Here is a 25,297-nt window from a genome sequence, read left to right as displayed (position 1 = left end):
CACCCAAACTGACCCGACCCACAAACCACAAACCACCAACTTTATGCATATACACTGAAACAAGAAGGACAGAGCCTTTACTTTATTTTGTGCTTAGTTTATAATCTAATAACTTTATGACATTATGCACAAAACTGATATTACGTTATGCGCTCATGGTTTTCATACATTATTATTAGTTATAAAATTATGAGTTGCTACATGCGTTTTTCCACAGAATGAGAACTGTGTATTTTGTCCACCATCTCTTTCATTAAAATTGCGTTAGGGACGTTTTCACAACCAGTAGAGAGAAAAGGAACAATTATTATGACCAAGATCTTTAACCTAAATCAAAAGTATTTTTGCCACTGTTAAAACAAATATGACATCAAACATATATTGTATATCATCTCAATGTCAGGCCTTTAATTTGCAATAGAGCTGCAACTAAAAATTATTTTCTTGTTTAATTGATACTTGTTTTCACTATAAAATGTCAAAATAGTGATAAATGTCCATTACAATCTTCTTAAAACCCAAGGTGATGTCTTCAAATTGTTTTGTTCGACTAACACTCTTAATTATGGAGCCCAGGAGTGGCTTTAGAAAGAAATATATATAGATATATTGAGGCCACAATTTTCTAATTTGTGCACAAGATATAATTTGTTCCGTCAATTTAATTAAAACGTGTGCACACGAGATAAGTGTACAGAAAGCCAGCACAGCGCACCCCACTGCAGTGTCCAACTGGAGTGATGTTGCGCGCTGTCAAGCCACAATTACGCACGGCAGATCCGCTGGTTTATGCAACCAGTTTGTACACACCTGTTGATGTACAGAAGAAACTGTGTAGAATAATTAATCAAAATGACACGTTTAATGTGCACAGTAGCATGGGGGGGTTCTGTGGTTATTTTTCAACAGTCTGATGCTGGTTGCATAAAGTGTAACCAGCTGGTTTGCTGTGCGTATTTGTGGCTTGACAGCATGCAACATCACTCCAGTTAGAGACTGCAGCGGGGTGCTGCTGGCTCTCTGTGTGTACACTAACCTCTGCGCACTAATGAATTAAATTGAAGGAACAAATTATATCTTGTGTGCACAAATGAGTAAATTGTGGCCTCAAAAAAGAAATATTTTTATATATATATATATAATCTCTATGGCCACTCCGGAGTCCGTACATTTCCGACTTTCAATTTACCATCACAAAATAAGAAATCCTTGCCCTTAAGGGTAACATTTTATAATAACCATCATTTATAAATGGTAAATTGATAGTTAATTAAAATTAGTTAATACTAATTATTAAGAATTTATCGTTTCTGTTATTATTGTTGCACACAACATCTTATATACAATATATAAGTATTTGTTAATGATTAAAATATTATTTGTAAAGAAATTGTTTGTGAAACATATATAGGTATAGATATATATTTTGTAACACTTTGTTAATTGGTTTGTAAACTGTATTAAAAGGTTCATAAATACTTTGTAAAGAGTCTATAAACAATATTAAAATAGATGGTTAATAATTGGTTTATGGCCCATCTACCTATGTAATGTTTATAGATGTTTTACAAATCATTTGGTAATCACTAACAAATACATTATATGGTATATCAAATGTGTGTACAACAATAGTTTACTAATCGTAATGTTATTGTTGTAACAGCTATGATACAATATAGAATTTATAAGCTAATGATAAAATAACAAATTATAGCATTACTATTGATTAGTAAACATTGTCTGTTGTCTGACAGTAAATAAACTATTAACTATGTTTTAATTAACTATCAATTTACCATTTGTAAATGAAGGGTTACCAAAATAGTTGCCAATCAATTTATTGACAAATTGTTTAAGTTGTAATTTAAAATCTGTGGATATCACGTCTCCACACCGTTTGTGACATCAACAAAGCAAAACCCTGATTATCAAAGAAAACAGACATCTAGTACCCGCCTCTTCTTCTGTAGTCAAAAATACAGATATGTGCAAGGAAACTATACAAACCCCATTCCTGTATGTGAACATACACCGTGACATCCATCCACACACTAACAGATTTAGGTTCCCAGGGATCGAAGGTAAACAGGTTGCATTTAAGTGCTACGAGATCTTTCGTTGGCACACGAGGAGTTAACATTTACAATATTTACATCTGAGATTACATAATCAGTTTTCATGCATTGCCTAAAAACAAACTGTTTTGTAGAAAATAAAATTCTCACATTCCATTTGGATATCGTTTAGTTTCTGTCCATTTGTGGAAATTATATCTAGCAAAAAGAGCACATTAGTTTGAAATGGCATTCACCTAACTTTATATATCAATTTGTCCTGTTCTGCTGAATGTATGATTGATTCTTATACTGTACAGGATGCATGAGCAGTAAGAATTAACAGGAAGCATTCTGCGATTGACATTGAGTTGAATAAAACTGTAAACCTAAAAAACCATGCTACTAAAGTTACTCCAACAAGAGTCACAATAAAGCTGACTGACTGAGCAATCCTCTGAGTGGGATCCCAAACCTGCCACACTCTGGTGAACAACGCAGCTAGAAAGAGTGACAGTGTGAGGAATAAAACACTTCATCTGTTCCTCGTTTTTAAATCAATAAATAAATTAAAACCATACCTGAATAAATATGACTTGAAGTGACAGTAAGACTGTGATTTCTGGGCCAACACCCCAGACGACGACGTATTCCTCAGACAACATCCTCTTCCTCTGGTGCCTCAGTTTGTGGCTGCCTGACCAGCCCTGCATCAGTCAGAGGGAGTTCAGCAGACTCCCAGGCTGGCCAGCAGGCCTTTTTGGGGGGAGAAGGGGATCAGTAGGAGAGGACCGGTGCAGGATTTGGGTGGGTTGGCTGTGAAGTTCTTCTGGAAGATGCAGGGGGGGCAAGTTTAGGTCCGCACCCAGCAGACAGGCACCCAGAAGGACTCTCGCTCCAGCCTTTCCAAGATACCTCGAAGTTCTGCACAGGCACTGGCTGAGTCCTCCTTGATCAGGATCCGGTCCACCAGGTGTCCATACTGCTGATCAATCTGAATGGCAGACTGACGCATCTCTTGGAGGTCCTCGTCCTGTTGCAGAAAGTGAGACACATACAGGAAACCAGCCAATGTCATAACTGCCAGTGGTGGAAGAAGTATTCAGATGATTTACTTAGGTAAAAGTAGGTAAGTAGCATCAACATAATGTACTTAAAGAGAGAGGTATAGGTAGAGATAGGTAGATAGACATAAATATAGATAGTGTGTGTATGTATGTATGTGTGTGTATGTACATACATGTATTTATATACATACACTGTCTATTCCTATCGTCCTGTAAATTGTTCTGTGTCAGTAAATTGAGAGCTACTTAAAACTGTCTGAGCCAAATTCCTTGTTAGTGTACAATACTTGGCCAGTAAAGCTGATTCTGAATCATGTGACTGCTCAATTAAACATTATAGAATTTTACTGGTGCACAATATTAAGAACTACAAAAGGTATATAAGTACTCTACTCCTTCTAAGCCACTGAATTTGGGACACAACGATTATAGCCAAGAGAAAACGTAGGACTCACTGTAGTGCGGCCGTGCTCTCCCCCTCCTGGTGAAGTGGCAGCACTGCGGCGACGTCTGCTCTCAGGAACACGAGGTTTGACAAATATTACATAGGGCTTGAACTCTGCTGTCCGCAGCCTCTTCAGGGCCTGGAGTGATGGAGGAGTTACATACAATAGAGCAAACGGAGGTCACAGATCAGACATGATGGGAGAGAGTCAACAGTGATACATCAGACACTAAACATGGTGAGCAGATCTGATGTGACTGCCTGCGCTCATCTACACTCTGCAAGATCTGTAGCTCATGATATGTTATGATTAGGGCCGTCAAAGTACATTTCTTTAACGTAACTTGTGATTTTTAGGTGGTAGCGGCCCAGTCAGCACACTGACACACTGACAGCTGTTGTTGCCTGTTGGGCTTGAGTTTGCTATGTTATGATTTGAGCATATTTTTTATGCAAGATGCAGTACCTGTGAGGGTTTCTGGACAATATTTGTCATATATGCATACATTTGCATAAAGCAGCATATTTGCCCACTCCCATGTTGAAAAATCTCCCTTTAAGGTACATTTTGAACAGATAAAAATTGTGCGATTAATCAAAATTAACTATGTACTATCATGCGATTAATCGTGATTAAATATTTGAATTGATTGACAGCCCTAGTAATGATAGTGTGATATATCTGGATGTGCATTAAACAAGATGCTCAGTGGTTGTAACATGACACCTACCTCAGGCTGCACATCCACTACACACATCTTATTCTTGGCCTGTACAGAGCGGATAGCCTCTATACTTGTTCCATACTGGTTCTCCTTGTATTCACCATGCTCTATGAACCTGCAGAGAAACAACAAAACTTCATCAGCAGCAGCAGGGAACAAATTATGGATGTTTACTAGAGTTGTTCCGATACTGATACCAGTATCGGGTAATATGAAATTTATTTATTTATATTCTTTATAACTGACAAACTAAATAATAAAAGAAAGTTCTATAGCATTCATTCTCTGTCTGTATTTGTTCATGTTTTACAAAAGGTTTTAACCTGAACCAGGCCAAACAACAAAGATAGTAATCATATCATATCCATACAAGGTCAGAAGTAAACGGCTGTTATAATAATTATAATAACTATTTTTTTTAATGGCTGGTATAGGATCGGTACTCAGTATCAGGAAGGAAGAAATGGTATCAGAACACCTCTAATGTTTACACAAAAGCAATACGGTATCAGTGTAAACATACTTGTTGTTTAAAGCATCTGCGTCAAATTGCTGTTTGGTGACAAAGTGGTACTCGACACCCTCCTTCTCTTGAGGCTTCTTGGGCCTGGTGGTGTCTGTGGGAACACAAGAGAGGAATTTACTTGTATTTGTAGTGTAATGTTGGTTCATTGATAAGTACAGCGTGTATAACTTATGACTCACGTGGTACAGCCACTGCAAAACGATGTGGGTTTTCAGCAATCACCCGCTGTTTGAGTTCATTGATTCGTGCTCCGAGAGATCCTTTGCAAGATTGCGTGTTTAAAGGAGAGAAAAAATTAACTTCACATACATCATCATGTTGAAAAAGCTGCAAGAAATGGGTCATCAATAGGTTGTAACACATGCTCTGATCCACTAGGTGTCACTATCATCACAGGAGAACATGTGTGCCTCTCAGTCTCACCGATCAGAACCACCAGACGGGGCCTCTCGTTGGATCTCTGCTGGTAGCGGGTCACCTCCTCATAAGTCAGGAAGTCGGGGTCTCCGGGATCAGAGCCCTCTCCGGAGGATCCTTGCCTGTCCTTGCGACTCAGCCGGAAGCTCCTCCGTAAACCAGCTACAGCGAGGCCAGAGATGGGAGGGAAGAAGGAGCAGAAACAAAACACGTCTTTCGTCAGATGTCATGAACCCTAAAATTATTTACACAAGATAACATGAGCACACTACTTAACTTCCATGATGCAGATACAATCTCTTTGTGTTTCAAAATTAGATAAGTGCAGTGAGCAAATGCAAAAGCAATGTTTCCGATAAAGTCAAGACCAACCCATTGATAATCATGCATTAAAAACCTTTGTGCACAGGGATGAAAATAGCTCACTCTTATCTAGAGTGTAAATACTTGATAGTGTGAGATATTAGCTAAACTCAGAGCCAATTAGACGTCATGCTTCGACTAAAAATTACATTACATGCATAGTTAACAGGTGAAGCAGACTGTTTTAAGCAAACCATTCATTACATTCATTTTTAAAAGAGATTAAAACACTTTCAGAAGTTCAAAAAACAGATCTCAGTGACCCTAATTAGACATAATTTTCCAACATTGTGGTCCAAACAAGGCATGCTGCTCTGACCGAGATTACAGTGCTGAGGCAGGACAGACAGGACAGCCTGGCCCTGAGAAACACCACGTCAACAGCAGAGAGTGACTGCAAATCGGGGTCTCCCACGGCCAGGACTGTCTGTATCCCCCGTCAGTGGTAGTCAGTGTACCTGAGGGAATGAGCCGGGCACTGTACCTGAATAAAATTCCCAGGAAAACACCTGGCCACAGGAGGGCGCCACTGCTTTACACTTAGGAGAGACTATAACTGGCGTTAGAGCATCACACAACCCAGCCTCACACCTCCACACAGGGTGAACGAGCAGCAAACGTGCCTGGTTGAGTGTGCAATGCGTCCAACGCAGCAGGGCCCTCATGAAGGGGGGCGGGGAGGGTTTTTTGGGGAAGGGGGGGAAGCAGTGCACTGGCCACAGCACAGCAGCAGTTAGTTAGATGCAGGGCGGGAGGGAGGGAGGTTTAGGAGAATCCAAACACTGCAAGGTGGAGGAGGGCGGGCGGAGGGATGGAGGGGAGGGTTTTACAGCTCCAAGCAAAGTGCATGAGAGGAAGCACAAATACTGTTTTAATAATGTGGTTCTGTGTTACGGGGGAGAAGGTGCTGATAAGCTTTCGGCTGTGTTTAGATCGCTCCTTGTGCTCATCATCATTCCAGCAGCTCGCAGGATGTGGGGGAGTAAATGGGGGTCAGGTTGGGCTGAAGAAGGGTGAGGGAGGGGAGGCCAGTGGAAGGCTAGAGAGGGGTTGAGGATAAAGGGGACTAATGTATTCCCTCCACTGCCGTTTGAATTTAAAGCATGTTATTGCAACATAAAATGCCCGGATACCTATTTAAACGCAATAAATACCAACATTTCCTGTAATGTCTTGTTTAACAGGTCTGTACTTAATGCACCTAATGATTTACAAGAAAGTTTCCTGGAATCATCTTGAAAGAACAGACTCGTGGGTACCCAGAGAACCCATTTTCATTCACATATCTTGAGGTCAGAGGTCAAGGGGACCCCCTTGAAAATGGCCATGGTAGTTTTGCCTCGCCAAAATTTAGCGTAAGTTTTGAGCGTTATTTAGCGTTCTTCGCCACAAGCTAGTATGACATAGTTGGTACCAATGGATTTCTTAGGTTTTGTAGTTTCATATGATACCAGTATCTTCACTCCATTTTTAAAACTGATCCCACTACAACCTAAAAATCGCAAGTTGCGTTAATGCGTTAAAGAAATTAGTGGCGTTAAAACGAATTTGCGTTAACGTGTTATCGCATTAACTTTGACAACCCTACTTCATATTCATGCTGTGCACTGACTAAAAGACTCTTTATGCTCCCAATTATTTGGAATTTATTGTACTATGTGTACAAATGAAGTGTACTAACTGTCTCTCTTTACCCTATAAGTAGCAGCAAAAGACAGGAAGTTTCCTGCAAAGAACTCTCTAAGAAATTATTAGAAAATTATAGACCAATAACCAGCACAAATTCTGTACTAATCAAATCCATTATCGCTTCGTTTTTAATGTAATATGTTCTTCATTCTTAAGTTTGTTTTGCTTCTATAATGCGGTATCTGACACTTTTGAGGCATCTCTAAACTATCTGTTCACTCTAAATATGCATTGGAGTCTCTGACGAGGCAGATCTGTTACTGGCACCTTCAGAAGTGTGAGACGATACTTCCTACACATTTTTTTTCATTGCTTTCCTTTTCACGTTTGATACTAACACTTGTCATGTTTCTTCTACACCTGCACACGTCTTCCCTTCACCCAAATAAATCAGACACCCTCATCCATCTTCCTTCCTCTGGCATCGTCTTTGACCCCGTCTCTTGACCCTTCGAAACCTTCAACCCCTTCCTCTTACCCCTCAACCCCCCGGCCCCAGACAGGTCAACCCTACACAAGCAGTCGTTTTGACCCCCCCCCCAGCCCGGAAGCACCCAGGGAACCAGCGCACAGCCAGGCTGCAGCAGGCAAACAGCAGATAGGGAGGAGGAGGAGGTGGAGAAAGATGTGCACGCTCTCACCTATGTACTGTCCATTGAAATAGCCCTCACAGTCACAGTCCTCTGTAGGGAGGCAAGCAGGGAAAAGAGGGGGTAAGCACAGGGTAAGAGACCTGGAAGAGTTAAGGAGTAGGGGGAGTTGGAGGAGTTAAAGAGGGGAGGGTGGCGGGCCACGGGGCGTTGGAGAGGGCAGGCGGGGCAGACAGGCAGCAGGCAGGCAGACAGCAGGAGGCGAGAGTGGAGGAGCAGCCAAGAGATAATGAAGGAACGTTGTCGGAGGCCAATAACGAAGGCTTGATGAAGAGATTTGACATAACGAGAGAGAGGAGAGGAGAGGAGAGAGACGGCTCTCCTTCATCTGGAAAGGAGCCGAGTCTCTGTGACCCAAACACACATGTAAACAAGCCTCGCCTCCCCAAAGATTCACAGCTGAGGTACAAACTGTCTCACATACAGAAACCTACAAAACAAGACTTTTATGCATCTATATCTGAAGTTTGTCCTTTCATCAAATCTAATGTATGACGATATGCACTGATTTTAGAACATCGAAAAAAAAGCATCAGCTCAAACTGCAGCAGAGTAAAAGATGAGGAGGGAAAAAACAGAACAAAAGATAATAGGGGCTGAGGAGGATGACGCAAAAGAAAAGAGGAGCTATTGTTATCTTTAACAACCTCTGCTTGGATGGGCTAAAGTCTCCAGGGATGCTTCTTCTGCCTGCACATCACCTTACACAACACACACACACACACATACAAATAAGCAAGGCAAAGAATCTCTATTCTAGTCCGGTGCTCTAACAGCAGGAGGGGAGGAATTAAGCTGGAAGCAGTAGAAATCCCAAATGAACACCCTTCTAGCACACATGCATGCTCTCCACACACGCACACGTACTGTCTTTGAGGCCTGTTTCGAGTGAGGCTGTGTCTATGTATTGTAGATAAATAATGTTTGTTGCTGCACATGTACCCACCTTTATCACATCCTTGATCATCTGATATAGTTTGCGACGAGGAGAAACAGAGTGTCAAACATTAGAGTAGGTAAAAGGTCATTTTGGGTGTAGATGGCAGATAAGAGAATGAAATTTATGAAATGAGGATTCAACATTTTGAAGAGATTTATCGCCGTCGTCAATGACGTCACAGACAAAGAGGGCCCCTGCTGGGATTTAGGGGGAATTAATCAAAGAGCTGGAGGAGCAGTGGAGGGAGGCCGAGACAGAAGAGTCCCCGCAGGCTCGCTGCTGCGTGGCGTAGCAGGGCTAGCTGCCATACTGCTAAGCTCTTGTTGTCTCCCCGTGGCTCAGGCCTAATCGGATCGCCTGCAGCTTACGCGCCACGAAGAGCCACCACTCACATTACCCACTCACCTGGCGGGTTACAAGCCACGTCTATAGTATCAAGTGAGAAAGTGAGAAGTGTAATGTATTGTTGGGGCTTTGTTTCTCAGTGGGCGCAGCTTGTAACGCTGTCTGGATCTACTTAAGCTGCTCGCTGGCCAGATGGACCGAACATGAAAGAGATTAATTCATATCTGTGATCCCTCCCTCCGTCTATGTGCCCCTCCATCTCTCTCTCTCATCCCTTTTTAGAACATGTCCACATAGCAGCATGGAGAGGACGGACAATGAATACTAATGCCTCTGAGAACGCCAATTACCAGCACAAAAGGTCAATAAATGTCAATGAAAACATTGTTGCATTTATCCAGCGGGGATATTATTGTCCTATAATGACAGTGACCGAGTACATTAGTAGAGAAAGAAGAGCTGATGGTGAGAGATGCTGCAGGTAGTAAACTGTAATTATGAAATGATGCAGTGGAATCCAGGGAAGCAGAAACTTACAGACAGGCTTTTTAGGGGATTTTGGATTCGGGAGAGTGCCCATTTTCATCCTGTAGGCCAGTCGCCTGGAGAAATGTGCAGCAGAACAAAGAGCCAGAGAGGATGGAGGCAGGAAGAGAATTATCAGGTCAGAAAAAAACACAGTAAGCAAAAGGTGAGGAGGGAACGTCAGAGAGGTGGAGCAAAAGAGAGAGGAACATGCAGCACTTATGAACAGATTATGAGACAATGGGCCCCTCGACACAAACATGTAAAAGGCTTCCTACCCCTCCTACATAAGAGGAAGACACCCAAACAGAGAGGCACGAAACAACTACAAATGACGCAGTCGCCTTGCAGTCGTTTTATGTCACTTTTTTAGGTCATTTTGTGTCTCTTTGTGATCATTTTTGACTTTCTCCTGCTCATAGAAACTTGGCAACAACCCGATGATTCTTTCTTCCTCAATCACCCTATCTCTATGTGAGTTACAGTAATCAAGACGGGAGGTATTCCAGACGTCCCTCTCGCCAGCAACGTTTTCCAGCTCTTCCTGGTTTGTTTCTGGTTCCAGAACCAGAGCTATGTGTGGAGGTGAGCTCAACTATATCTAGTTGCTACAGCTCCACCTCTCACACCAGCTCCTGTTCCTACCCCGCCAGAGAGGTGACGTTCCTCGTCCCTATAGCCAGTCTGCGATGCCAGGGATCGGCACGCCTCGGTCCCTGCCTTTTGCCTGCAGCACTGTTCACATGGCACCCGACCCCAATGCCGATCCCTACGACCACCAGACGCTTGCTCGTCTCCATCTATTTGTGGTCTTTTTATGCCTCTTTGTTGTCATTTTGCATCGCTTCGCACTGGTTTTGAGTCTCTTTGCGATGGTTTTGTGTCTCTCTGTGGTAGTTTTGCATCTCTGTAGTTGTTTTGAGTCTCTTTGTAGCCATCTGATTGACTTTCTAACAATAAATATAAACACTTCAAGCAGAGGCTCTGTAAGCGGTAGACCTGTTCAGTAATCCATCCATGACAACATGTTGCCTGTCAGTAAGCAGACCTGAGCTACTTTTGTTGAGCCATTTTAAGACGTTTCTCTCATTCATCATTGTTTTAGCCCATTTTGTAGCAGAAATCCACAGCATCAGCAGAAAAACTCTTATTTCACCATAAAGATGATTTATTTAACCTAGAAAACACAGCACGTAGGCTTTTCAGTGCTCAGATACCCCTCTGACCTGCGTCTTTCTCGGTGTTTAAGCTGTGGTTATTAATCCAACAGACGCTGCAGTGTTTGGCAGCGATCTCCCAGCCAGCTGAGATCATCTTCTTGGATTATGACACTAACAGTATCAGCGTGCGCCCATTCAAGGCTGCGTGTGTGTTTCGATTTATTTTTTTCCATGCTGCTTTGATGCTCCATCTAATCATAGTTGACCCTTCAAAGTGGAACACATGAATGTGGATTTGACAGATTACAAATGGCTGGATAAAATAAATACCAGCACAGTGTGGGTGAACCGTACAGTCCTGGCACTGATCACTTTACCACACCACAGGTTGTTCAGATACACGATGTCTGCTGGGTGCTCTCACCTCTCCTGGAACTGTTTGGATGGGACGAGTCCGGCCCGCAGGTTGCTGTCTCCCACGCGCTTGGCCTGCCACCACGTGTGGTCGTCTTGGGTCACGACCTGCAGGATGTCTCCCCGCTTGAAGGGAAGTCCCGCTTCTTGGCAAGGCGTCGCCTTGTCTTCCAACGGGATGTAGTCAAATAACGCTCTCACGTACACCTGGAGTCAAAAAACAAGAAGCACCAGATTTAGATATTTCTTACATGGACAAGAGTCAACCTGGAATAAACTATTTTAATCACTGGATTACGTCTTTTAAGGAATAAATAATCTGGAATGCCACAGAAAAATGCAGGAAAAAAAACAGACAACTAGTTTTTTTTCCCTTCAAACTATCACTTCATCTCACCTTGCTGTCCTTCAGTCGGTCCTCTTCTTTAATGGCAGGGATTATCTTCAGAGTGATGGAGCCCTGGGACTGAGACTAGATCACAAGAGGAAGTAGGGGTGAGAGGAGTGAGACTGCAGCCTCAAATTAAAGACAAACACTCAGCGTACTTCCCTTAAAAGGCTCCCGGAGGTGGATTTGACTTTTAATGGACTATCGGTGCACGCCTTTTGTAAATAAATAAAAGATGGACAGAACATTTTAGGTGATGAATCACTTCTATCGTGATCCTAAAGACTCTTTTGAGTTTATAGTTTACCCAACGTTATATTTACCACTGCTTCTGTCTGGGGCAAATAAATAAACTCAACATTGGCAGAGCATTTTCTCTCTCTATCCTAAAGAAAAGTTATATATTGTGCAATTAAATCAACATATTTAATATACTGCCATGCAATTCAAAATACTGCATCGTAGCAAATACATCTAGTGTAAGAAGTTAGGGATTTTTGGCTGCAAAAACACACATTATTTTCTGAATGTCTCGTTGATTTTGACCATATATTTGTATTTGTTTGCCTTATGATGATCACTGACTTGAGTTTCTCTCTTGTATAACATTATATTTGCTACTACAGTACGTCTCTGGTTGTGTTGACTTAGAAATGTGTCAACACACGGACAAAAATATAATTTCATTATATAAAAAATTGTAGATCAAAAGAAGCAAAAAAGGAAGGTCTACAACTTTAGCACAAATGATAGATATTTACTGAGAAAATGGGATCATTCAACTGAAAATCATGATTAATCAGGAAAACCTGTGTCTTATTTTATTTATTTTTGATTTGAGTATTTCTATGTTGCAGATTTATACAAGCATTACTTTAAATCTACAGCAGAACTGTCCGTCCGTCTTACCAGCAGCTGACTGATCTCATCAGGCCTCTTGTGGATCACAGAGACTCCGTTGACCTCCCTGAGTTCATCTCCTACATGGACCAAACCTGTGAGGACGAGAGACAGTATGAAGACTCAGAAACGCCAGTGACAAGCAACACGTCTTCACTGGGTCTTTGGGGTATATGATTCATATCATAACATCAGTATCGCTGTCAGATCCACAGACACCAGCTGCGTCGATCATCAGCTGTGATCTATTTAGCTGCAGCCACAACAATGAAATCAAAGGCTGAGAGAAGTCAGATCAATACGCTTTCCCCTCAGGACAGAGAGGCACATAGCAGACACACTACTGTCCAATCCTACTCGTATAATGTATGCATTTACAAAGAGACCTGAGGCTAAAATCTCTCTACAGCTTCTGTCTCCACACTGACGAGAGCTTTTTCCATCACTTGACGCAGCAAGAAAACAGAGGAAGACATAAATGATTAATGGATGCAAACACTGATTGGTTTACTTTCCCAGCATGCATGTTTCCAATGCCGACACACACACACACTCACTCACACACACACACACATACACCTGCATGTGGCTGATATTTCCATGGTAACGGACATGAAAGGATCTCTGCTGAGTCTATATGGTGTGATTGACTCTCTGGGGACTTGTGGAGAGATTTGGGTTTCAGCAACAACCGCACTATCCATCTCATTTTCTCCTCCTCCTGCTGCTGCATGTCTCTCACTCTGCCTTTGATCTCAGTCATTACAGCATCAGGTTTTGGTTTGTTGTCCTATACATACAGTATATGCATAATTTTCACTGGTTGCAAGAAGACGAATGCCATCACACTGCTGTAGAAATCAGGAGCCTCCTGAGGCGTCCTGGTAGCTCAGCTTCCTGAGGGCTGTGCTACATTACTGCAATGTCCTGGCTGTCTTCCATGCGGGGAACTGTTTTGCATGTCATCCCTGAGTCGTTCCTATTTCTTTAACTATTCCGCAATAGCAAAAATGTCCCAAAAGTCTATCTTTAACATTACCAAGTTCCCATTTAAGCTGATAATGATTTGCTCATGTGGAAGGGTTTGAAACAGATGAGCACACACAGGTCTGTGGTTCCCAACCTTTTCTGCTTGCGACCCTTTAATACAAAGCAATATCTACTTGTGACACCTCGTCATATGGTGCATGTCCATAAGTTGCAGTTGTGGACACAACGCAGTTGTGGAAGAAGTACTCAGAACCTTTACTTAAGTAAAAGTAGTAATACCAGTGTCAAAATACTTTGTTACAAATAAAAGTCCTGCATTCAAAATCTTACTTGAGTAAAAGTAAGACAGTATTAGAATCAAAAGTAAAAGTACTTGTAATGGCCCATGTCAGGATATTATATTTAGGGCTGTCAATCGATTAAAATATTTAATCGTCATTAATCGCAAATTAATCACACATGTTTTATCTGTTCAAAATGTACCTTAAAGGGAGATTTGTCAAGTATTTAATATTCTTATTGACATGGGAGTGGACAAATATGCTGCCCTAAAACTGCATGTGATTATCATAAAATGGGCATGTAATAATGTGATAGATAGTGACTTAGACATTTATTTAAATGAAAATCTTTGAGATTATTAGTTTAATTTCACAACCCCTCGTCTGCGTTCCAGCTCCCAGTTTGGGAACGACAGGTACTGGTAGTCTAGTGGTGTGGGGAGAAGAAGCACAACTTACCGCTTCGGTCTGCTGCACCTCCTCTCATGATCCGAGCCACGATCACCATCCCAGTGGCTTCATCCCGCCTGATGGTGGCTCCCTAGAGTATAGGCAGATAACATAAGATCATTAACAGAAAAGAGCACACGGTCTCGTAATCTCTTCCTCTTTCATCCAGTTCTCCTGCAGGCTCTCATGTTCTCAGCTCTCATCCTTCACAACTCACCAGAGGCTCCTTGTTCTTCACCAGCCTGACGATCTTCACCGACTCTTCCTCCAGCTCGTCCTCAAAGTCATCCGGCAGCGGCGGCAGCACGGGATCAAAGTTCTTCTGTGCCACGGTGTCGTGCACCGAGAGAACGGCCTGACGGGACAGAAAACAGACATGCTGAGCATACAGCGCTGACGTTGAGCTGCACAGAGAGCAGCCTGATGTCTGCCACAATCTGTGAACAGCTTCAGAGATGAATTTAAGGGCAAAAAAAATTAATATACACTAGTGCAACATCTCCTCCTGATTATACTATTGTAAGGCCAAAAAACAAAGTGTTTACCTTGAGATGCGGTGACGTCAGCAGGTGCAGCAGCTCCTTCTCCTCGGTGCTCATCGGTCCACTCTGCAGCTCCTCCGCCACCTGCCGATCACAAAACACACATGACCCGGTATGAACACGTGCTGCATGTGTATAACGGTAATGCACGCTGCAGTTTACTGTAGAATAAATGCAGACAGATACACAACAGACATGCATGCAGGAAGGGTAGATAAGTAGCAAGCAGCTAAGGTCAGCAGTTTCCCCCGCTGATAACTGGTGAGAGCGAGAGAGCAGCAGGATATGGAGTTTCATTAGATGAGCATCGGGATGATTCAGCACTTTGAGAACATTAAAATTCACTTCTGATACCTGCGTTGCTTCTCTGTCGGAGCTAACTCATTGTGACTGACTGCTGTGCCCAAGTGGAAAAGTAATTTAGGGCGTGTGTGTGTGATGAACTTACATCCTCTGCCAGAGACGAGGCACTGTGGAGGACGGGTGTTGGACTCTGTCTCTCATACTGTCTCAACTTCTCATGAATCTGCAACACAAAGACATGTAGATTATTAGAGGAGAGGGTTTCAAGAAGGAACGCACAGTATGGGGAAAAAGCTGAAGGTTAAAGGAGCCTTCAGGAATTTTCTTGTAAACACAAAAAAGGTCTTCACATCCTTGAGGTCTAAAAAATCCTGCATTGTTTACATTCATGTTTACTAGCGAGCGGTCTTCTGCTCCGTCTTCGGACGGAGAACCCGAAAACAGAAAAAGCATTTTCAAGACTCTTTATAATAAAGGATAAAATCCACTGTTCCTTTTGCAAAGACACCTTTTTTGTGAGAATATTCTAAAAATGTGTACATAAATCCAACGTGTGCGTAGCTGCATATTACATCTACATGTAAATAAATAAATAACGGTGTTACTTGTGGAATCATAATAAGAGTTTCTCACCTTCATGAGGTATCCCAAGCTCCGCTCACTGAAGACGTCTTTGAGGAAGACCATGTCCTCTTTGTGATTGGCATCGGGCCGTAGCTGAGAGGTCAGCAGGGCCAACGTTTCGTGTAGCCCTACAGACAAGAGGAGTAGGAAAAACCAGCATGTATATTAAAATGAACAGATGGAGCACAGCACGCTTCAAGCCGTTCGGGACAGTATGTGTTGAGCATCTGTGCCAACTCAGCTCACCCGCTCCTGCTGTGAGGACCGGCATGGCTTCTTTCATGGGTCAGTGAGGTGAGGAGGGGAGGAAACCTGGGGAGGAGGAGAGAGATCAATTATCATCAACATTTCCATTCAGATGTTATCAGTTTCTGAGAGGATATTCTCACAAAAACACAGAAGGGTAATGGTGTTTTTTTGTGAGCGTGTGAGCGTGTACAACTGATGTAAAGGCTTCCGGAGACCCATGTGCAGTAATTATAGCCGTATATCATCTCCTTCTAGGCTTCATGCTGTAAATCTAGGCTACATTTCTTTCCATTTTGCAGTGCAGTTACCTCTTCTGCGAACATGTAGGTGTGTATGCGTAAGTCTGCTGACATTATAGAGCCGTACAAGTTTGATAAACAGCCACTGCTGGTAATATTAATCACACTAAGTCTCACTGGGCTCTGTGAGCTTTGTGTTGGTGTGTAAGAGAGCAGGAGGGTGAGATCATCTGGCACAAACCTGTATGAACCTGTATGAGTGCATGCTCATGGGGGATCTGTTGTTGCATCTCTAAATTATAGAGTACAGTCTAGACCTGCTCTATATGGATAGATGCAAATGTATGTATATATTTATTATTGGAAATCAATTAACAACACAAAACAATGACAAATATTGTCCAGAAACCCTCACAGGTACTGCATTTAGCATAAAACAATATGCTCAAATCATAACAGCAATCTCAACAGCTGTCAGTGTGTCAGTGTGCCAACTTGACTATGTCTTGCCCCAAACTGCCTGTGATTATAAAGTGGGCATGTCTGTAAAGGGGAGACTCGTGGGTACCCAGAGAACACATTTTCATTCACATATCTTGAGGTCAGAGGTCAAGGGACCCCTTTGAAAATGGCCATGGCAGATTTTCCTCGTCACAATTTAACGCAAGTTTGGAGCGTTATTTAGCCTCCTTCACGACAAGCTAGTATGACATGGTTCTCTAGTTTCATATGATACCAGTATCTTCATTCTAACTTTAAAACTGAGCCCGCTACAACCTAAAAATCGCAAGTTGCTTTAATGCATTAAAGAAATTAGTGGCGTTAAAATGAATTTGCGTTAACGCATTATCATCACGTTAACTTTCACAGCCCTAGAACATGCTGTACATAATCATCCAGTCCATGTTTATCCATCCAGTATTTATTTCTTTGCACTATTTGTATTGTTTACAACTTCCAGAACACTTGACTTGTATATAGACATTTTATTTTTACTATTGTATTCCTATTTTATTGTTGGTCATTATTGTTCCTAGCTGTTATTTCACTTTCTGTGAGAGTACATTGAGAGCTGCATAAAACCGCAGTCAAATTCCATGTATGTATATACTTTGCAAAATAAACCTGATTCTGATTCAATATTCTTCTCTATGCTGACAGATCTACAAGTGACTCAAAGATACAGTCGGCTGAAGTACTGCACAGCCTGCTGGATTATTGCAGCCCCGGCCGATCAATATCTCTGTCACTCCACTCAATATTCTCCATACTTCCTGCCACTGGAAACACAAGTCAATAACATAAACTACAGACTCCATCAGATCACACTACGATCCGATAATCAAAACAGCAGAAAAAAAGCAGCAAAATGCAACACAAAGCTGCAATGAAGAGTATTAGCATGTTCACATAAGTTATATAAACATTAACAAACACTAAAAATGAACAGGACATTAGCGGCAGGGGTGTCAGATAGTGTGACTGTGACTTTCAGTTTGTCTTCTTTAGGCTGTCAGGAAACATAAGTTATGTTAGGAAACATAAGTAGGTAAATATGGGCTTGTTAAAGATAATTTTTCAAAGATATGACATCTACGTACTGCGTTACATAATCATACACCTCCGATGTATTTACGCTGGTGAAATATTGAATGAAATAGTATTCAGACTGTTTATAAAAGAGGTTGAACCTGCCTGGCAGTAGTGTGCTTGTCTGCTTTGTATGTGTAAAATAAACATAAGCTTTATAAGGGATGCATTCAGCACAGGGCTGTTCAGGTCACTGGGTCTACCGTCCTGTGGAGGCCTGGCATGATGACGCATCTCATCCTGGTGTATTACCTCGCACAGAGACTGTAGAGTTTATATCAAAAATAATTTTTACAAACGTGGAGATTTTTAGTGTTGAGTGGGCACTTTTTGAGCAGTTATTTCAGGAACATAGCAAATCAATCTAGAAACGGCAAGGAACCACAAAAAAAGGAGAATGGATAGCGATTGTGAAAGAAATATATGATGTGGAGAAATTGACCTTTACTCTAAGACTTTAAGTATCGTCCCAAATGGTTAATACATACAGATATTACATAGGAAGAAAGAAATACTTGGTATTATTGTTTTATCACATTTATCATTATTTCCTAATTTCTTTTCTGTGATTTATCTGCTTTATAATTGATAAATGTTGTAAGTATTGATCACTGGTTGGACTGATATGGACTTACTTGATGCCCTGCTGGTGTTTCCTTTTTTATGCCTCTCTTTCTTCATGGGACTATTGGGAAAGTAACTCTTAACACAAAGCTAACTACTGATAATATACTGTATGAGCTGTATTGTATCGTCCCTGGTGACACGTCTGTTCAGTTCTCATGTGCATTTGTGTTCCACTACAACAAAAACTACAAAAACAAAGTAATGAAAACGCGTTAACGCAAATTTCGGTTAAACGACACAAATTTCTTAAACACATTAACGCAACTTTCAATTTTTAGGTTGTAGCGGGCTCATTTTTTAAGCTACAGTGAACATATGGCATTATATGAAGCTAGAAAACCTAATGAATCCATTGGTACCAACCATGTCATACTAGCTTGTCACAAAGGAGGTTAAATAACGCTCAATTTACACAAAATTTTGGTGAGGAAAAACTGTCATGACCGTTTTCAAAGGGGTCCCTTGACCTCTGACCTCAAGATATGTGAATGAAAATGGGTTTTATGGGTACCCAGGAGTCTCCCCTTTATAGACATGCCCACGTTATGATAATCACATGCAGTTTGGGGCAAGTCATAGTCAAGTCAGCACACTGACACAGCTGTCAAGCTGTTGTTACCTGTTTGAGTTTGCCATGTTATGATTTGAGCATATTTGTTATGCTAAATAACAAATATTTTACGATACTACGATATCCAAAATCTAAGACAATATCGATATAATATTGATATATTGCCCGGCCCTAGGACTGAGTAATGTTTCTATATTGCAAGATTGCAATTCTTCTCCCTCCTCCTAAAGCATTTCTAAAACGTAGCCTCGTGCTTTGACGGTACATAATCAGAATATGATTAACGGCAGCAGAGACAGACAGAGACGGCGATGAGAGCTCATGAATAATGAACAGAGAGGATATTACAGAGCCAGAAAGAGGGATGAGGAGAATATGAGGACGGAGGCAGCACTGTTCTGTGAGGAGAATCAGTGGGTTCAACACACAAGAGACAGTCTCTTTATTCTCAAGTGTGTCAGCTGGGATTTTCTCCATATAACCTCACTATATTTAACTCAGAGAAACAGGTAAAAAACATCATTATCACTACAGCGTCTCTGGTTAGGAGCTTCACTCTGAATATCTATATTCTCTTTTCACTGATGTTTTATGTCACCAACGACCATCTTCAGCAAAGAAACCCTTTTTAAAGTTTCCTCCCATCTTCTCCCACCCATCTTGTGAACTTGTAGAGTAGAATTAATGGGAAAATACGAATTTAATGTCTCATTCTGTAATGTGCAGATTTATATTACAGCAAAGACACAGTGTGAATGGATTGATCTTCACAATGGACGACTGTACAGAAATGCAACGCTATTAAAAAAACTGGACTTTTACATGTCTTTCTTTGTCATTTTTTATTCTAATTTCCACTTTTCTTCTTTATTTTTAACAACTATTAAAGTGTGTAAAGTGTTTTCTAAATGTGTTCATCGTTTTTTATTAGTAAAAGGAATTATATCGCAAATTAACATCCATAAATCCGCTTAGAAATCATAGAAAAAAGATGCTCCTTATAACTCCAGAACTTGCCTGAGAATTATATAGTTAGATAGTTGTCTGTACATCCATGGGAACACTGCAACCAGGAACTGCTAATAGCTAATTCAGCACATTTCTAAAGGGGCCAATTTGTCAAAATGTCAACAAATTTAGGCCGAAAAAACGTTGTAGCCCACAGCATAACTCACTGAATCCATGGCAGCAGTACACGGTAATATACTTCAATGTACTCTAATCTATAGTTAGGTCTCTAATAACTAACTAATGCACGCAGACTGAATATTGAAGAATCTGATTTTTGTGGTTTATGAGAAGAATTTACACGAACCAGTGAAGAGATATGGGACCAACCTTTCCTTTTTTTTCTGGAGACAATTTAGAAGAACCAAAGAGATTCTCAAAATTGTAGAAATAAATTTGTCTATTCAGAATTAAATTGTGACTTAAGGACATCTGGATGCCTGACTGAATAATTCTGAATAATTAAACTGGAGATGGGTGCGTTTACAACTTTTAAACTAGAGATCCTCTTGCGATGGGAACACACCAGCTCAAAGCTAAAGCTGGCCAACGGGTGTAAAGTGTAGGGGGGACAATGGCCCAATATACCTGGCGAAGCACTCAAAACCAATTGTGTGGTAGTTCCATCTACTGTAGGTGTCTCCAGGACCACATTCATGACACACACAGACTCACAAGGTGAAAACAATACCAGCTTTGCCATCGCGGAACGTAACAATCAAAAGCGTGTGATTCATTACATCTCCCTCTGCAGCAGTTGAGTCAGTTAACAGTCCTGGGAGAATGACATCATCCTCTGAGCTGCTCTTACATCGACGTGGTGAGGTAATCAGAGAGAGGCATTGTGGGAGCACCTCTAAGTAGCACCCATGGGGGGTTGTGGGGGATCAAAGGAAGAAGGGGGTGGATTTGGGTAGGAGTGACTCTTTTCATTGGGGAAAAAAAGTCAATTTAATTTATGCAAAGTTTTAAAATTTTAATAATCTGCAGTGATTTTCCAAAGTCGCCAAATCTCTATTGTAGTTTTTAGTGTGGCAGAGCAGGGTTATATATAGTTGGATGGTTGGAATGGGTAACGGAGTCACCAGGGTTTGACAAGGAAGAAGAATGCGTGGAATAAAAAGGACAAAACTTTTGATTCTGTTGCAACAATTTTGATCCTTTCTTTTAAACTGTCCATCGTGAGTCCAACAATATTACAGGAGTGCAATGCAAAATCAGTACCCATTTTATTTTGGTCTGAAATGACTTGATTGAAAAAGCATAGATGTAATCATTTCCAAAATTCAAGACAAGTTTTTATCTATGGAAATATTCTGCTTCAATCCATATGTGTTGCCATTTAGCCTTTCAAAAACAACAGCAGTAATTTAACAGCTTACATTTATATAAACACAATAACAGAAAAATTATATTTTTCCAATTTTTTTTAGGGTGATATCATAAAATATGATGACAGACATTCGAAGCTTCATTTGAAAACCTCAATAAAAGCTTAGACATTTGGTACAGCCTGAGTTTGTACATTTTAAATGTAGGTAGTAACGGTTAATTATGCTTACTCTGCAAAAATATTAAAGTATTAACATTGACTCTATTGAAAACATCTAATAGTGAGTATTAAGTGGAGTAATGAAGCTCCATTAGAAATATTTTTGTTGACAGAGAATGACAAAGCTAAATCCTCATCCCACTGAGAATCAACACCACAGATAGCTGTTAGTGTTTTAGTCTGGTCTCCGTATGCTTGACCACCAGCAGCTCTCACTGACTGTGCCTATAAACTATGAACAGATGCTTTCTGAAGGCCTGTGTGAGATGGTAAGCACCACACTCCCGCTACCTCGCATCACTGCAAAAACACGACTACAAACATCAAATCACCAAAACGTCACTGATCCAGAAATAGACTCATGCATCACACTTTTTTTGCATTTCGTCCCAGCAAAAGATGACATTTTCAGTTCAAATCTAGTTAAGAGCTTAGCTGCAGATCACACAAACATGATGGAGCCCCGGTGAGGTCAGAAGAAGTCAGCTGATCAGATGACAGCCTTGGTCATATAACGTTCATCTAGACACATTTAGCTCAAATGCAGACGGATCAGCCGTTGGTACCGCTGCCACTGCATTAAGAACATGATCCTGTGTTAAATAAGAGATTTGTAAACCAAAATAACACTGAATGTAATACTCAGTGTTGTTCATTCATACATAGATAGATAGTTTAGACTCACATGAACACACAACCAACAGACTTCATCCTACTCTCTCTCTCTCTCTCCCCCCCCCCCTCCTCTCTGTTTCTATTCAGTCTTTTATTGTTCCTGATTTATCTTTTTCTTTGTCACACTCACACAAGTTCTATTCTCCTGCTTTTCAGCCACGAGTGCAGGAGGTGGTGTGACGTCAGCAGGTTTAGCGAGGCATCGGCCAGCCCTCACAGCGATGAACACACTGCCAAGAGTTTCATCAGGTCTCTTTGATGCCTCATCCAGTAAGACCTGAGCCCTAAGAGCTTCTGAGGGAACTACAGAGCAGCCACTGCTACTGTATGGTGAAACTGAGCTAGTATGTGGGTTTTCCTCTTTCCTCAAAGAATCATGTTAGCTCCAGGGCAGCAACTAATGATCCTTCTCACCATTAATCTGTGCAATTAACCGATTCATTTTATATGTATTATAATGTCAGAAAATTGTGTCCGATTTCAAATATATTCAATTTACAATTATATAAAAACAAAAAATTGGCAAATCCTCACATTGAAGAATCTGAAACCAGAGATGTCTGATATTTTTACTTGATAAAGAACAATCTGGAAATTGAATAATTCAGTGATTCCCAATCACAGGTTCTTGTACCCCAGGGGCTACTTCTACAGTTGCCAGGGATTATGTGGCAAGATGGTGAAGTAGATCAACTAATTAAAAAGAAATTACGATTTAGAAATAAATCCATGTGTTGAGAGCCGAGTAAGGGTTAAATCAGCAGCAACTGGACTAGGTTGAGAGTGTATGCAACCTAGTTAGCAGAGGTCCAAACAGTTAGCTGTCTATTTCAATCATATATTTATTACTTTTGACCTTTCACTGTCTGTTGGTTTGAAACAGGAAACGAACAGCAGTCTCCCATGTTAAAGTGAAATATTTTGTTGTGGCTCTATAATACCATAACCTGCGTTCTTCCTTTACTCACATTATAGTCACTACAGTTGCTAGAACACTTTGTCACTTAAGCTGAGCATACACTGTACGATTTCGGTCGGCCGACCACAGGCTCTTGCACAGTTGAAGCAGAGCCACGAGCCGATTCCCCAACGCCAGTGCCTTATTCTTACAGTAATCAGAGCGTAGCTCTCAAGATAACAATGTGGGCTACAATAGATAATATATAGCTAGTAAAACATAGCTAGTTTACTTCCAATTCTCTCTGCAAAATGAACAAGCCATACTGTCCACGTCTTCCTAGCCACCTGCAAGTCCATATATGCTGGCGCCTCTTTTTTTTTTAGACATTTCAGCAGACAGGATGGCACAGATGATTAAGGCGGCAGGTTTCTGCCTTGTTAGCATTGTGACCCGTACAGATCTCTGCTAGCAAACACACTTTACCTGCATTGGAGCTTTCAAACAAATCCTTATTCACAACTGTCAATAGCCAGAACGGCCCTAAGGGGCCAATGGGCCGTGTTTTTTTCTTTTTCACACGTACAGTGTGAGCACTCAGGTTGTGATTGACGATAGGATCGTACAGTGTGAGCACATAAATCGTGAGCTTTGGCTTTACATCGCAAACCATCTACTCGTACAGTAAGAGTAGGAATTACACAACGACATTTCTAAAGTCGTACAGTGTATGCCCAGCTTTACACGTCAACATATGTTTTTTTTTTAGTGAAACGTGTGTCGTTATTCTTGGGAGGACTGTCTCCATTGTTTATGTGCTGCTAGAATATGCCTCAACCTTCTATGTATCTGAAAGATGTTTCAACACAATGTGCCATCTGGCGTGGTTGTCGTGATGCCTGTAAGGGTATAAAGATCATCACAAACACCCTCTCAATCATAACAGCTCTTTATGAAACCGCATCGTCTACAATGCTGTGAAAATGCCTTGGCATCGAGACGCTACAACAACAAATGCTTGGTCAAGCTGTTCTAAGCAGACTGCCGCCTTTCAGAGACTATTTCACTTTGCCAGATGAGACGAGGGTCGACTCTGCTCCTGTCTGAGCGACATGCTTTTACAATATGGTGGGGGATATTATTTCTGTATCATATATTTTTTTACCGAGGATGATGCCAGGAGCAGAAAGCAGGATGAGTATTTAGCACTGCAGCCTCGTGTACTAAAGCATTGTTCATATGTACTAACACAACACACACACGCCTCTATATCTACATATCCACAGACACGCAGCTGAGAGTGACAACATCTCGGTCGGTACGTGATCGAGCGTCTTGGCCCGACTCCTCGAGGATGGATGCCGCTCACACACAGCTAATCCACTGCCCTGACAATAATGGGAGGCAACACTAAGCATGTTTGGCCAGCATCCAACATGCCTTTCACTCTCTCTCACACACACACACACACACACGTTTCCCAGACACGCATCCTCACCAGATGCAAGCATAAAACCACCCATCATATAATCTCAGAGGGTGTGGTCCGACCAAAACTTAAATCATCTCCAACATGGAGGGAAAACTAGTGATGTTGACAGCTGACACACTCCTGTACGCTGTCACTCAAATGGTACACCCCCCCATCCCCAATCCCCATACACTGCTACACAGCAAAGCACAGGCAGATGTTTATCCCCTTCCTCTCTTTCTCCCTATTCTTACTTCCTCATAAAGCATAATGCCGGCGCTCCATCCCTCCCCTCCCTCTTTCGCTCTCCTCCATCTCTCTGCATCTCTCTGCATCCCTCTGCAGTGCTACGGCGCTCTGCTCTCGCCACATACAGCATGCCGTCAGCTGGCAGACGAAGATGAAACACACACTAGATAGCAGCGCATCCGACACCTCTTGTTCACACTGGAAACAAAGGCGTTAAACAGGCGAATGTGTCCGTCTTACCTTCTCTCTGTATCTCCTCCTCTCTCTCTCTCTCTCTCTCTCTCAGTGTTTGTGTCCCTCCTGACTGCAGCCACACTGTTTCTCTCGCTCTGATTCCTCCTCCTCCTCCTCTGTTATGCTGCTCTCACAA

At 41.6% G+C, this 25,297-nt stretch overlaps 1 protein-coding gene and 1 long non-coding RNA gene across 5 annotated transcripts in view; one reads left to right on the top strand and one right to left on the bottom strand.

The window, feature by feature from the left end:
• LOC141780834 (uncharacterized) overlaps positions 1 to 5,850 on the top strand; it is an 11,480-nt gene extending 5,630 nt beyond the window's left edge. The window contains exon 3 of the long non-coding RNA XR_012596728.1: positions 5,196 to 5,850. This is a non-coding gene — a long non-coding RNA (uncharacterized LOC141780834). The remainder of the gene's footprint in view (positions 1 to 5,195) is intronic.
• Positions 1,826 to 25,297, bottom strand: mpp3a (MAGUK p55 scaffold protein 3a). Of its 4 annotated transcripts, XM_074656233.1 has the most exons (20): positions 25,168 to 25,297; positions 16,045 to 16,110; positions 15,808 to 15,926; positions 15,320 to 15,397; positions 14,875 to 14,955; positions 14,547 to 14,684; positions 14,339 to 14,420; positions 12,618 to 12,703; positions 11,718 to 11,792; positions 11,331 to 11,527; positions 9,759 to 9,823; positions 8,883 to 8,903; positions 7,928 to 7,969; positions 6,082 to 6,147; positions 5,241 to 5,396; positions 4,997 to 5,077; positions 4,815 to 4,908; positions 4,298 to 4,406; positions 3,577 to 3,705; positions 1,826 to 3,087 (listed from the first exon to the last, which is right to left on the bottom strand). In XM_074656233.1, exons 2-20 carry the CDS (start codon positions 16,079 to 16,081, stop codon positions 2,908 to 2,910), a joined length of 1,836 nt encoding a protein of 611 aa, XP_074512334.1. In that variant the 5' UTR covers positions 16,082 to 16,110; positions 25,168 to 25,297; the 3' UTR covers positions 1,826 to 2,907. The 4 variants fall into 4 exon arrangements, with proteins under 4 accessions (XP_074512334.1, XP_074512335.1, XP_074512336.1 ...); XM_074656234.1 differs by lacking the exon at positions 7,928 to 7,969; XM_074656235.1 differs by lacking the exon at positions 6,082 to 6,147 and having other exon boundaries at positions 25,168 to 25,296.

The sequence above is a fragment of the Sebastes fasciatus genome, chromosome 13 (genome assembly GCF_043250625.1).
Source record: "Sebastes fasciatus isolate fSebFas1 chromosome 13, fSebFas1.pri, whole genome shotgun sequence".
In the NCBI taxonomy this organism is placed as follows: domain Eukaryota; kingdom Metazoa; phylum Chordata; class Actinopteri; order Perciformes; family Sebastidae; genus Sebastes; species Sebastes fasciatus.
This window is presented reverse-complemented; position numbering and strand designations above follow the sequence as displayed.